At 51.6% G+C, this 13,627-nt stretch overlaps 4 protein-coding genes across 4 annotated transcripts; 1 reads left to right on the forward strand and 3 right to left on the reverse strand.

The window, feature by feature from the left end:
• Positions 1 to 841: 841 nt before the first annotated feature.
• PtrM4_018380 (SEC1, protein involved in synaptic transmission and general secretion, Sec1 family) lies at positions 842 to 3,215 on the forward strand (the record flags this gene model as incomplete). Its single annotated transcript, XM_001931706.1, has 8 exons — positions 842 to 878; positions 938 to 1,113; positions 1,166 to 1,401; positions 1,450 to 1,592; positions 1,665 to 1,839; positions 1,887 to 2,006; positions 2,056 to 2,797; positions 2,847 to 3,215. 8 exons carry the CDS (start codon positions 842 to 844, stop codon positions 3,213 to 3,215), a joined length of 1,998 nt encoding a protein of 665 aa, XP_001931741.1.
• Positions 3,216 to 5,088: 1,873 nt separating this feature from the next.
• Positions 5,089 to 7,341, reverse strand: PtrM4_018390 (HET domain containing protein; the record flags this gene model as incomplete). Its single annotated transcript, XM_001931707.2, has 1 exon — positions 5,089 to 7,341. One exon carries the CDS (start codon positions 7,339 to 7,341, stop codon positions 5,089 to 5,091), a length of 2,253 nt encoding a protein of 750 aa, XP_001931742.1.
• Positions 7,342 to 8,320: 979 nt separating this feature from the next.
• On the reverse strand, positions 8,321 to 10,398 carry PtrM4_018400 (UspA, Universal stress protein UspA and related nucleotide-binding protein; the record flags this gene model as incomplete). Its single annotated transcript, XM_001931708.1, has 4 exons — positions 8,321 to 8,489; positions 8,552 to 8,613; positions 8,671 to 9,440; positions 9,492 to 10,398. The coding sequence occupies 4 exons, from the start codon at positions 10,396 to 10,398 to the stop codon at positions 8,321 to 8,323; spliced, it is 1,908 nt and encodes a 635-aa protein (XP_001931743.1).
• A 1,013-nt stretch (positions 10,399 to 11,411) lies between these two features.
• Positions 11,412 to 12,556, reverse strand: PtrM4_018410 (mitochondrial 37S ribosomal protein uS7m; the record flags this gene model as incomplete). Its single annotated transcript, XM_001931710.2, has 3 exons — positions 11,412 to 11,849; positions 11,904 to 12,239; positions 12,290 to 12,556. The coding sequence occupies 3 exons, from the start codon at positions 12,554 to 12,556 to the stop codon at positions 11,412 to 11,414; spliced, it is 1,041 nt and encodes a 346-aa protein (XP_001931745.1).
• Positions 12,557 to 13,627: the final 1,071 nt, after the last annotated feature.

The following is a 13,627-nucleotide window of genomic DNA, read 5'->3' on the forward strand; positions in this document are numbered from 1 at the left end:
CGGACTCACCGAGGCCGTTGCTGTCTGCCTGCGGTCCCTTTGGTTTGGTGCTCGAAAGCGACAGACCTTCAGCTGTCTCACGACGCAGTGCCCGTGTTGCGTGTCCCCCCGGTCCGCGATGTGCAGATTTGGCCTTTATGGAGACGGCACTTTTTTGCGTCGCGTATTATGCGATGACGAGCACACGGCTTGGGCGTCACTTGACGATTGCGCGCACCCAGAGCACACCACACGCGGCGCTGTGCCTGCTTGACACGCTACCGTCTGTTGCCTGCGAAGGCAGCCGAAGTCCACGATGGGCCTGGATTAGTAGCAGATGCTGAAGATGATGGTTTGGTCACTCTGCCCTTCACAGCCGCACGCCTGTCCCGACAAACGCCTCTGCCAGCCTGAGCGCACACTTCCCCCAAAGCAAGGACTCGAAGTAGAATCTAGCCTCAGAATCAGATGCCCTTATTTAGGTGGGCGAGAGTTCACTGAGAAGTAGCATGAGTGTCAAGAGGGAAGAAGGGGGATGGGGTTGTTGTGGGCGAGGTGAGTTTAGGAGCGAGGGAGCCCGCGAAGGGGGGAGCCCGTTTTCAAAGGTTCGCCCGCTCGCCAAGTAGCGTGTCGCGCTAGCCTCAGGTGGGGCAGGCAACCACGGTGAGCTCGAGCATCATCATCGCCAAAGACACGGATCCGGAACTGGAACTGCTGAGTGAAGGAGGGCAAGCTGCACACGCGCCACCGTGTCTTTTTCAAGTTTGCGTGCACATCGACCATCTTCCACCCTCACACTGCCTAACCCTCTGTGCATGCAAATAATTTGGTGTAGCGGCGGGCGCCAATCCCACTTTCCAACATGTCTCCTCCTACCTCTCTGAGGGACCGCCAGATAGGTACTGCTTTCCGCTGCCACATGTCTCATATCACGACACCACTACTAATACACCGACAGCTGCGATCAAGCGTATCTTGCATCTGAATGCGCCCATAACAAACGCCGACGCCCAAGACGATGCCAATCCTGTCGCAGACACGGCCGAAATCCAGTGGAAGGTGCTCGTGGTCGATTCCGAGGCGCGCGATGTCATCAGCACTGTCCTGCGCGTGAACGACTTGCGGGCGGCCGGCGTATGTTGACAACCTCCTGCAGCGCTGCCACACAGTACTGAGTGTCTTATAGGTCACCGTCCACTTCAACATCAAGGCCAAGCGACACCCAATCCCCGATACCCCAGCCATATATCTCATATCCCCCACATCCGAGAACATAAACCTGGTCGCAAAGGACCTCCAAGAGGCAATGTACCAGCCCGTATACATCAACTTTCTCTCAAGCATACCCCGGGCACTGCTCGAAGACTTTGGAGGACAGGTCGCCGCTTCGGGTGCTGAGCACATAGCCCAAATATACGACCAGTACGAACCCTATAAGCCACATGCACAACTTCCACTGACTTGATCAAGGTTCCTCAACTTCTCGACCCCCAACAGTGACTTGTTCTCTCTCAACATCCCCAACGCCTACCGGATAATCAACAGTGCAAACACACCCGATCAGGAGCTTGATGAGCTGATCGATCGGATAGTCTCTGGTCTCTTCTCAGTTGGTAGGTGGTCATTCTGCCGTTGTATCGAGTTCCATAAAGAAACAAACTGACATGATTTGCCAATGTTCCTAGTGGTCACCATGGCTGTAGCTCCTATCATTCGCTGTCCAAAGGGAGGTGCCGCTGAGCTCATCGCTGCAAAGCTGGACAGAAAACTTCGCGACTACATCCTCAACAGCAAGGAAAGTTTTTCCTCTGCGGCCTCATCGCCACGGCCTGTGCTTATCATCTTAGATAGGAGCATAGAGTAAGTACATTTGCTCAAGTCTGTGGCACAGTATCTAACGTATACAGTTTATGTGCGCTTCTTGGTCACAGCTGGATCTACCAAAGTCTCGTGGCTGATTGTCTACCCTTCCACCTCAATACTGTAACTCTTACGGTTCCCCTGGACAAAGAGGACCCATCCAAAGGGTACTGTGCTTGCTCCTGATATATGAACATCAAACTGATTCATTCGCAGTGTGAAGAAGAATACGATTGACCTTACTGCCACCGACTACTTCTGGAGCCGCAACGCAGCATTGCCCTTCCCTGAGGCAGCCGAGGATGTGACGAATGAATGGCAAATGTATCAACAAGATGCGGAGAAGTTAACAAGGAACACCCCATCCAAGTCTATAGATGACTTGGCCGAGGCGAATTTTGCGTCACACTTGAAGGGTGCGATCGCCCAGCTACCCGCACTTCAAGAGAAAAAGCGCGTTTTGGAAGGGCATATGGCAATACTGGAGTCCTTGTTGGACGGCATTCGCAACCGAAAACTTGACGAATGGTTCCAACGCGAAGCCGACCTAGCCAAAGAGACGCCGGAGAGTGTCTTGCAGATAATACGTGGAGAAGGCGGCAACGATCCAACAGACAAGCTGAGGTTCTTCATCCAATTCTACCTGACCACAGCGCAGGAGCTTACGCGAAGTCAATTGGAATCTTTCGAATCGGCACTAAAAGCTGCGGGTGCAGACACGAGCGCTTTAGCGTACGTGGCTAGCGTTCGTTCAATCAGCAAAATGACAACCATGGCTGCACCTACAAAGCCGGCACAAGCTCCTGTGACTAATTTGTTTGGTGGGCTTTCCAACTTGAGCTCAAGGCTCAAGGATGCTGGTGGTTTTTCTGCTAACCTGGATATCTCTGGTGTACTGAGTGGGATCAAGCAATTCATACCGTCCAACTCAGACCTTCCAGTCACCAAGATAGTCGAAGTACGAAGCTGCCCCTCAACCGATTACTGGTCACTGCTAATGTTCACAGGCCATTTGTGATCCATCAAGCGCGACATCTGCGCAAAGTGCTATGACAGAAAACTACCTATACTTTGATCCGCGGTCATCGAATGCTCGCGGTACCTTACCGCCAGCAAGCCAATCGCGGAACCAACAACAGCAAAGTCGAGGCCTTGAAGCTACATTTGGCCAGAAACGCGCTGCATTCACGGAAGCTATCTGTTTCACCGTAGGCGGTGGTTCCATGGTAGAGCAGAGTAACCTCTCCTCATGGGCTTCAAGAACGAGTGCAGCTGGTGCTGGTCCAAGACGTGTGGTATACGGCAGCACAGAGCTATACTCTGCGAACAAGTTCATTGAAGAAGAGCTGAACCCGCTCGGGAAAGAAATGACTTGAGCTGTTTCGCTCAGTAAAGGGGATAATGAGTCGGCCATGTCAGACTTCGATATATCATGATGTATTAACGAAGCAAAAACCTTGATACGTGATATATCACACACAAACACCACATGCAACTCACCGCTACATCATTGCGCGTCTTTTCATGTATGCTTTTTCTTCCTGTTCTAATCGAAATTCCTTGTACGAGCACTTACTCGCGCGCGTATGCAACCCAAAAAAACAGGGTCCTCTCCAACCCCAACCCCAACCCCCCTCGCATTGAAGTTTCATCTCTACCGGGCTGACCAAGAAAAGGCCGCAGTCGCAGCCGAGCAAGAACAAGGCAAGGCGAGTTGCAAAGGATTCAAAGAAAAAAGAAACAACCAAAAAATCTCAACAAGATCTGAAACTTGTCTACCTGCATAATCGGGTTGAGCCCACCACGCGAGACGCGCGACTCGACTTGCATGCTGCATGCACAAACTGCCCTTGTCGGTTTGATCGACACCGTATCAAGATTGCCGTAGCTTGCATGATGTTTGTGTGTGTGTGTGTGTATGTGTGTGTGTAGATACCTACTATACACGTAGCTAAACATAACCCCCTTGTGGTTATCGTGGTGGTTCTGCTTCTTTGATGTGTGTAACCCCCCTGTTCAGCCCATGTCAGCCATGCCCTAGCCGTGTAATCAACGCGCGACAAAACGACAAAACAGCGAGTCTTGAGTCAGGCAGATCGCCGAACAGGATGTTGTGGTGTGGCTGACGGCGTTGATGTCGGTGAGGCGGGTGGTCGGGGGACTCGGGAGAGACAGAGGGAGAGGGTTAGAAAGGAAAAAAAAGGAAGCAAGATGGATATGCGTACGTATGCGTGAGATGATGCAATGTACAAGGCATGAGAGAGAAGACGGACTGGGGGTTTGAATCAGCGCAACGCAGCGATGAGAGGAAAAAGAAAAAGAAAATTACGGGTCAGGAAGGCTTCTAGAAGGATGCGTGGAAGCCTTTCTACCCTGCCGTGCGATGAGGTGCGGTAGCGATGCCCCATCTGAAACCTGAGGCTGAACTGAACTCAGGGTACGATAAGTGTGGTTCGTGCATCTGTGGGACCATGGTCTGTGGATTCTGGTGGTGGACTGGGGTTGTTGTCATGTTCAACAAGATGACGTTTACCGTTTGTGTAGATTGGCAGATTCACGTTTTGACAGGGGAGCTGGGATGCACTGGGTGGGCTAGGGGCAGTTACACGAGAAAAAAGTAAAGTGTGCATACTGTGCTTCAGAAAACGGAGCAGCCAAGTTGCCGTGAACCGAGCCGTGAGCCGAGGTTCGTGATTTACGGTTTTCCACGTGGATTGGGTGGGGTTTGGGATTCGCAGGGTAAGGCAGGGCAGGGGAGGGGTGAGTGTATGAATAGATATGCACGGAGTGGATACGATGTGATGTGACGTGTTGGGTTGGGCTGGGGTTGGTTGGGTTAAGCTGTGGGTTTGAGGGCAAAATGGCTTTAGAAGGGGGATGGGTGGCGAATCATGATGTTGCTTGGTGGCGTGCATGATGTGGTGTCGCGTGGGCATACACGTGGGAAAGGGCTGGGGTGTTTGCTGTGCGAGAGTGGAGATTTGGTGGTTATTGATGTGCTCAACAAGTTTGTAGACGGCGATGTTGGTGGTTGGCTTGTACGGACGGCCGGGTTGGTGACAGATCATTGGAAGTGTTTGATGGTTGGGATGTAAGATAGATGTGGTTGAGTATACAGAATATAATATACAATATACAAATTTCTATGTAGAAAGCCGTAGGTAAAGTGTTATATACAGTCTATAAGTCGTTATGCCCAACCCGTCTATAGTGTCATCAATCTATACCAAATTCAACCCCAACTCCTTTTCAGTGACGTGAAGGCCCATGTACCCGATGATTCCTCACATCCATCTCATTAGAAACAGCCAATCCTGCATTAAACTCCACATCCCCAAATATCACTCCCTTTGATTGTAGCGTCCAGCTGACGCTTGGTTTGGAACCTCCAGTGAATGGGTTCATGCTCGTCAAGATCCATCCTCGCGCCAAGGGGGCATACTCCGTGTCTTTGACCACCGCGGGAACGGCGATGAGCAAGGTCTTGGAATGCTCGAATGGCGCAAAGATGATGGCTTTGCCACTGTGTGTAGGGGCTCCGGTGTAGTTGTACGCAGATGAAGCGGGCGCGGCGACGATAAGCGGGCCGTGTGTGCGTTCCGAGGCGCCTGATGGCCATGGGATACCCGATGAAATCATGGTAGACAAAAAGTGGATGAGCGATACCATCGCTGCCTGCCCTTCTGGTAATAGAATAAAGTTTTGCAGTATGAGCTGGGGATTAAGTAGCATCTCCATGGTGTAAGGATCCATGTATGGTGCGTTAGGCTCTTGGATGCTTGTGTGGACTTCCAATAACCACTGGAGTCCGCACTTGAGCACACAGGCCAATGTTTGGATGAACATGTTGCGCAAAGCCGGTGTGCGCGGGTGGTCGGGCGCGCGCGAGAAACCCCAAAAGCCAGATCCAGGTATTTGGTATTGAACACAAAGATCAATGATCATCCGAGCTCGAACGACGTGTGCGGGGAATGAAGGGCTAGGTTGCCTACGGTGCGGTAGTTCCAGGAAGACAAGATCAAGTTGTGCATACTCTGCTCTACCATCTGTTGCTTGAACAATCTGAGTTGCATGTGTTGGAAATCGCGCTGGAGTCGGTCTAGATGCTTTTACGTCGAGATTGGTTGGCCGACATAGCCATGATACTGATCCGTCGTGAAGCTGAAGTGGTGTGCCCGTGGTACAGAGTGCAACTGGATCTCGCGCCGCGATGCCTACTAGTAGTAGTGATCGAAGGCATTCATCCTCAATGTTGGGTCTCGAAAAGGGACTTGAAGGTGCCAAGGCTAGAGGTAAGCCCGACATATTCAGTGTGATGCCCGTCTTGTCCCGATTCGCATCCAACCTCCTAAGATACTCTGGTAGCCGTGGGTTTCCCCCGGCTTTCATTCGGAAAGTGTCATAGATCAGCGGAAACAGCGACTTTGTTGTCGAGACTAGGCTCTGGGGAGTATCGGGTCTTTGAGGGAAGAGTATGTCGTTATCGAGAGCGTCGTTTTGTTGGAAGAAATCCAAAAGTGAATGGATCTTAGCAGATGATTGCGGTGCGAAATTTGCAAGTTCACTAGCCAGTGCCAGCAAATGGGTAAAGAAAGCACCAGTAAATCTGAGGATGGTCTGGACTTCGTCTTCGTAATGTCGTAAGCAAGGGACCAAAAAGACGTGGCTTCTTCCCAGCTTCATCTCATGGGTGCACCATGCACGCTCGAACCATTCTGAACATATGATGCGCTCGAGCAGTGTCCTGAGTAGATCGTACTGCTGCATGAAAGGCGGATCGAGTCCTGTGTTGGGTTGCTGATTTGGGTGTAGGTTGGTGTAGCTATATTGCTCGACGTAGTAGCGCAGGAACTGTTCCTCGTCCGGCGTGACTACAATGTCGTCCAGCGCTACAACAACTGCCCTCGCATTCTTGTAGATGCTGTCAACAGCTCCAACGAGTGCGGTCTTGTCTGATTCTTCCTCCTGTTCAATGCACACCTGATCGAACCACAGCCCCTCTCCTGCGCGTTTTTCTTTTATGATAGCCTGAAACAGTGCTGCACTTGTCGGTAGTGGGAACTGCTCAAACTCCTTCTGCCACCCAAAGGGAAGATGCCCGACGGGAGTTATCACTCTGCTCGGTATGTTTGCTATGCCTTGTTTTCTGCAATAACTGAGGGCGATATAACTGTCTTCTTCTCCTTGGAAACCGACGTCGTTGATCAGCCGAAAGGGGAATGTGCTCTCCGCGTGGCTCTTTGGCATGAATTCTTTGACGAGCGAGGGTGCCAGACGTCCGAGGTCCTGTAGGAGCGTAGTCGCTTCGAGGTCGGTGGCTGGTGTCGATACCATCCATCTCTGTCGGCTGAGGAGCTTCTCTCTTGTAGATGACTTCACAACTCGCGCCTGAAGACCCGTTGTGTCCAGCTCGTCCTCATCGACATCAAGGAATTCGCACTGTCCGAATCGGGCGAAGAATGGGGATGGTGCTGGTAGAGCCATTTGGATAGGAATGTACATAGTTCAAAGTCTTGATAACGAAGCTGTAGAAGTACTTGATGGACGACTGGTAAGCCTGGCGACATGGCATCCAGGTCTTTTTGATACTGTACACCACTTTTACAAGAACCATGACCCTTGAACTGTCTACAGGCATACACGATTCCCGACGCACAGGCCCACACACGTCTTGGGTTCATCTGTAGACGACGTGACAACAGGGTGGAATGCATAAGCGTCTTCTGTCAGCCGCTCGTGCATTAACCGCCGCAATGCACATTTGCGGGGAAACACAAGGCCTTGGCAGGTGGACAACGGGGGCTTTGGACGTATGAAGCGTAGTGGAGCATACTGGAACATGGTAGATTGAGTGAGCCAGATACTCGGGATGCTGTGTGGTATGGCACGGACCTCATGCAGGACGAAAGCGGGAAGATCGGATGACGTCGTAATCATCGGAAGGAGTAGCCGTGATTGGAAAAAGAAAAAAGTATGACTTGAAACAGTGGTGCATGGGCTCGCTCAGCCCAACGGTCAGGTGTAAGCTAGAAGTTCTAGAAGGAAAAAAGCAACGTGTTCTACACAGTCCTGTAATCTCCCACGGCACCAAATTTTCCGAGTACATACCGCTTCGAATGCAAAGCCTTGTAAGTAGTGTCGTGTTCTTCCATGAGACCAGGGAGGTTGAACTGTGCTGATGGGGTCAGTGCTGCCATTGGCCATGATAGTCATAATCGACTCATCAATCGTTTCACGCCGAATCACGATGTAGACAAAAATAGGCAGGCGACAAGAAGTTCGATCCCAGTACAGAGTAGAGAGATGTACGACCCAAGAACACCATTCCATACTCCAACTATTACCATAACAGGTGCGTAGTCCTCGGCTGCCAAACCATAAACGTTTCGCAACACCATAACTCAAATCTTTGCGCCGTTGAACGCTCAGCCGTACGCGACAGTCATCGAAACGCATAATTGACAAATCCCCAAACAAACAGCTAGTCGATCTTTGCATTCGCGAGCCTATCATTGGAGCCTGCGATTACGTTGGACATTCGGACGTTTTGCCGTTTGTACTTGCTGTGTTTCCGAAGGCGTTTCCGTGCAACCATGACTGGCACCGATGATTTAGTGACAAGATAGTTACTGAAAGATCCGAGTAAAACACTGTTGAAATTAGTCAGTCTGTCTTCGACCATAGGGATGTAACCATGGGGATGTAAACCTACCCCTTGAGAGCGTTCCGGCCACGCGAACCAAGAATGACGAGCGTGGGCTCCAAAAAGTCAATCTGTCAAACACTGTCAGCATGTTGCTCAAGTGTGAAACATGTTTTGAACAAACTCACCACCTCGGTTATCATGTGCTTGGGACTCTTGCAATGGAATACCTCAACCACAGCACGCACTTGAAGACGTGTCTTCCTCAACAGCTTTACGCATCGATCCGATACTTCTACACAGGCCTGATATCGGTCTCTCTCGGCTTTTCCCATGGCTTTGAGGTTTGCCTCTGTTGCCATGAGTGAGTTGGACAGGGCGGAGGGTCCTTGTTGTGCTGTTGGTAGCCCGTCATGGTTGGACAACGTTCGCTTCAAATGATCCGACTCCTGTCTTCCGGTAGTCCCTTGACTGATAGGCGCGCCAGTAGCATCGGTCGTTGCAACACCCGTCTCTTCATCGACAGCATACACTGCCAACAGAGTGTCGCCATCACGCAAAACTGTGCCGATTGTCCACTCTAGAGCGTATGCAGCTTCGTCGCTGAGATCAGTGGACACGAGGTATACACGCTGTCTTCTGAGCCCTTTGGTAGCATCCTCTGCAAATTGCACATAGTCACCTCTTATAATCTGCCGGACACAACGGTGTGCGTCTGGGTTTGATTGGATAGGCGAGATATTCAACGAGAGCTGTTGAGCGGATTTGATTTCTGCAAGCTCATCTTCGTGGTCTGAATGGACTGGAGTCGAGAGGCCGGAACCGCCCTGGTCAAAGCTCGTGTGAGGGTGCACGACTCCAGATGAAATCTTTCTTGACAGTTTGCCATTAGGACCGGTGACGCTGATGTTCGGATCAAGTAATGATCGCACTTTGTAGGAAACGGCTACATCTCGCCCTGCGTAAAGTCAATGCCTCGTTCTGTGTCAGTATTGCAGGTAGTACTCACGCTCTTGCTCCGCCGCAGCCAGCAAGCTCTTAGCAGTGATGACTTCTCTCCCCATACTGTCGGTACCTACAGAAGATTTTCTAGACCGCTGCCTGCCTCTCTCTCGTTTCTTCGTGCCGCCGCTCCACCCATCCTCCCAGTCGGAACTATCCGAACCGTTATCACTACTTTCGACAGCAGCACTGTCTTCGCCATCGTCGTCGGTAGCTAGGCGAACACCTCCGCCGGGGGCAGCAGTAGTGCCTTTAGCAGGATCCGACCCTTTGCGATTGGGAAGTGAGGATAGACCACCCTCCGAGCGGGCCAAAGCAGAGTCGGAGAGTTTGCGGTATGCGGTATCCATGTCGATGCGCTTGCCTGAGTCTGTGACAAAGGTGTTGGGTGAAGCAGAGGTGGGTGGTGTCGGGCTTAGCATGCGCGTCGCTGGCGAAGCAGATCTTCCAGGCCCTGGAGAACCAGACTTTGACCTGGCGATGGGTCCATTCACCGAGTTGTGTCTGTCTTTTGAGTTGGATGAGGCAAGAAATCCGGTCGAGTTCCCATATACAGACGACATGGCGCGAGGCTTCGCAGCGGTATCCAGTTTGCCGCCCTGCGACACCCGCTTGGGCATGGCATGTGCGTCGATGGAGGGCAGCATTTCAAACTTGTACGCCGATTCGGGATTTACGCGACGCGGCGATGAGGGCATGGCGAATGGAATACCGGTGCTTCCACGGCTCGAACTTCTGCGCTGGGCGGGCGCATCAACGTCCAACATGCTGCGGATGGGCGAAGCAGCCGAACCAGGGCTTTGCGCGCGCGCAGTTGGGCTCTCAGCGCGACGTCCACTGGGTCTCTGGTTGCCTTCCAGGAGCGCAACAACCTCTCTCATCTCCTCGTCGATGGCGGCTTCGAGTGAGGCCATGGTGGCGGTGTTTGCGGTGTAGGTGCGTGGAAAAGTACTCGACGACACCAGGTCGCGTGGCTAGTGTGGTGCGAATGAAGCTTGGGAATATTCGGCGAAGAATGGGTGTGGAGCGCGGTCGTGTTCGCGGGGTAGCTCGAGTGATGGTCGATATCAATTGCTCAGCGTCGTACTATAGCATCATAGACGCAGCTAGTTGGTGCCAGGAAAACGGACCACAAATACAGGCGCGCAACAGCGAGCGCCCGTCTGGAGATATGTGGGGGGAGCGCGTGATGATACTAATGGCAGTTGTGGGGTACTTAGTTATAATTGCAGGGACTGGAGCTGAAAGTAATGGAAGATGTATATGGCTAGCCGCTGTCGGAGAACAAGTTGTTCCCTAGCACGTTGATGGAAGCGGACGACATATGGAAGAGAAACAGCAAGCAAGCACCAGCGATGGTGAGGCTCTCAGGGACAGTCAGCGCGAGTCGATGGTCGCGGGTGCTCTTGGTCTAGGCGGTGGGAAGTGGGCTTCAAAACCCCTCAGGATCTGGCGGGTTGGCAGTGCTTGGCGGTGCAGATCACCACCAACGTCTCCGACGCAGGGACGGTCTTGCGACGTGGACAAGACGGACTATTTCATGCAGCACGCGGACGCGGAAAGGCTTCCTTATTGCTTGGTACTTGGTATCTGCTTAGTCCAGATTTGCGTGCACACGTCCAACAGCGAGCGTGAATTGATGAACTGATGTCTCCTCCATCGGATGTTGCCCAGACGGCTCGGCCACGGGGCGGCTACCAAGTGTGGCTGTGCTCCGGATGCAAGTGCGGCGTCCGGGCTACAGCTGGCACTCGCCCAGTCTAACCACGAAGTGTCATATGAGCTACTACCTAGCCATGTCAAGTGATGCAGGATAGATGTCAAAACCTAATAGGGTCCACCGCAGCGGTAACGTTGTTCAATCCGATATTATACATACATTTATGAAGCGCTTTCTCTACTGAGAAGTGACCCATATGAAAGCTTTTTACCTCTTCCTCGGCAAGACAATGTTGGCTCGCGCAGCCACGCCGAGCTTGTGGATGGCGTTGCGCCTGTCCCAGATGCCGCTTGTGCCCTGTACTACAGCAATCATTTCCTGGGCAATACGTTGAGCAAAGCTACCCTTTCCACTGCCCATATTCCTCCGCTTCGATGCAGCCGAAATGATCCAATCAATAGCCACACGTCGTCGTTGCCTCTGTCCAAGTGGGACAGGGATTTGAAGAGCGACACCACCTCCAGCAGCACCTCTTTGACTTCGGATGCGCATAAGAGGTGCGACAGAATCAATAGCGAGAGTGAGATACAGTATGGGGTTGAGTGGAAGATGTGATGGCGGAGGCGCGCCTGGAAGCAGAGGTCTTTCCGGTTTAATGTTGGGAATGGGTGACGTTCGTAGGTGTTGCAGAATGAGTGCCATGGTCTAAACACGGTGATTAGTCGACTGCAGGCTATTTTTGGTGGATGGCTGACCTACTCGCTCTGCAACGCTCTTCTTGCCATGTCGCATGAGCAGATTGGTAACCTGATCGACTATCGGGTCATGTCGGTGCTTGATATGACCATCTTTTGGAAGTGGAAGGGAAGGCATCTCGAACTTCAATCCAGGCGTTGTAGGCACTTTTGAGGCAGATTGCAAGTCTACGAGACCCATGTCCATGCCAGTGTCCCCACTCCTTTGTGTCGTCATGGTAGAGTATGACCGTGTGCCATTCGGTGTCATGTTGGGCGTCGTCTTTGGCTTTTGCGAGTTGAGTTTGTCTTTCATAACTTTGGGCAGGTTTTCTTGTGCTGCCTTGTCGCCTTTCACCACCTGGCAATTGTCAGTTTCCGCCTTGAGTTGTTCTCTGCACATGACCTCACGTCTTCGATGGGTGTACCCTGGCTGAGATCAGGCCCCTTCTCTCCCATGGTTTTCGCCATAGAAGCCGCCTCTTCGGAAACATGTTCGATCGGCTTCGCATCCTCTCGCTTCGACCGGTCGGCAGCTGGAGACTTGGTTGTATCCGAGTACAGGCGGGGTTGCAATTGGGCGAGTCGGAACGTAGGTCGGGCATGCCATTGTACTTGTGGTCTAGGTCGGAATGCGACTGTGCGCGTGAGCGCAGTGACATTTAATCGTGGTGGCATTTTGCTGCTTGTGTTGTGAGGATGGTGTTGGGGCCGCAAAGTGACGCTGAATATTCGAGCCGATGTCGCGTTCTGAGGTCCGTGCACTATCATTACATCAGGAACACCAACACCATGGCCAACTTGGACAAGAACACTTCGATGATTGCTGGATATACATATTAATTTAAGAAATGAGGTGATTTTAGGAAGCGTACACTCTTAGTAGTTGAATAATTTCACGGGCTAGTCTGCGCTTAGAGTAAATCGCAACAGTACCTAATTAGCAGCTAGATCTTAATAGCAAAGCACAAAGGGAAGACTTGAAGTATCTCGACAGTTTTGAAAAGAAAAGTTTGTAAAGGTTTAAAAAGGTTCCTTGGATTATAAGGATGCTACATACCTACACATCGCAGAATCAGTCACTCAAGGTAACAGCCATAGGAGGTGCAATAGTAGATGGTATCAGAGATGCATGGCTTATATACTCAAAATTGGGTGTCTAAGACTAGAATGGGCTGTAATTTATCTGAAAATAGTATTGGGATATGAGGAGATGAAGCATATTTCTGGTTGTGGCCGTTTGTACCTTCCTTGAGGTGTCAGGTACCTGCCTACAGTAAGCGATATGTTGCGCCCCCTCACCGCTCACTGCTCAAGTCTTTCGAGGTAGTATAGGTACCAATTATAAGCGATGGTATCATCCATAATTAGCACGGGATCCAGCTTATAACCCCTCATTCTGTCATCCTGTCCTCAACACTGCACCCCTTTGCTCGTTTACCTACCTCCTCAACACTGCACCCCCTTTGCTCGTTTACCTGCATCAGCAATTGCTCATTTACTTGCCTCCTCAACACTGCTCCTCCTTACTCGTTTACCTACTTCCTCGACACTGCACTCCCTTGCTCATTTACCTGCATTGGCCATTGCAGTACACCCACTCTTTATCCACTGGCATTGATACTGCGCATTACAGTCGAGGCACTGCCACTGTCGTCGTGAGTTGCATGGTATATTGATTTCTCAGTCTCGTCCCTCCATCGTCTAGTGGCAGCATATGCCATCCAGAGCTCCTTAGTCTGGCATCGC

Source organism: Pyrenophora tritici-repentis, chromosome 1 (assembly GCF_003171515.1).
Source record: "Pyrenophora tritici-repentis strain M4 chromosome 1, whole genome shotgun sequence".
NCBI lineage: Eukaryota > Fungi > Ascomycota > Dothideomycetes > Pleosporales > Pleosporaceae > Pyrenophora > Pyrenophora tritici-repentis.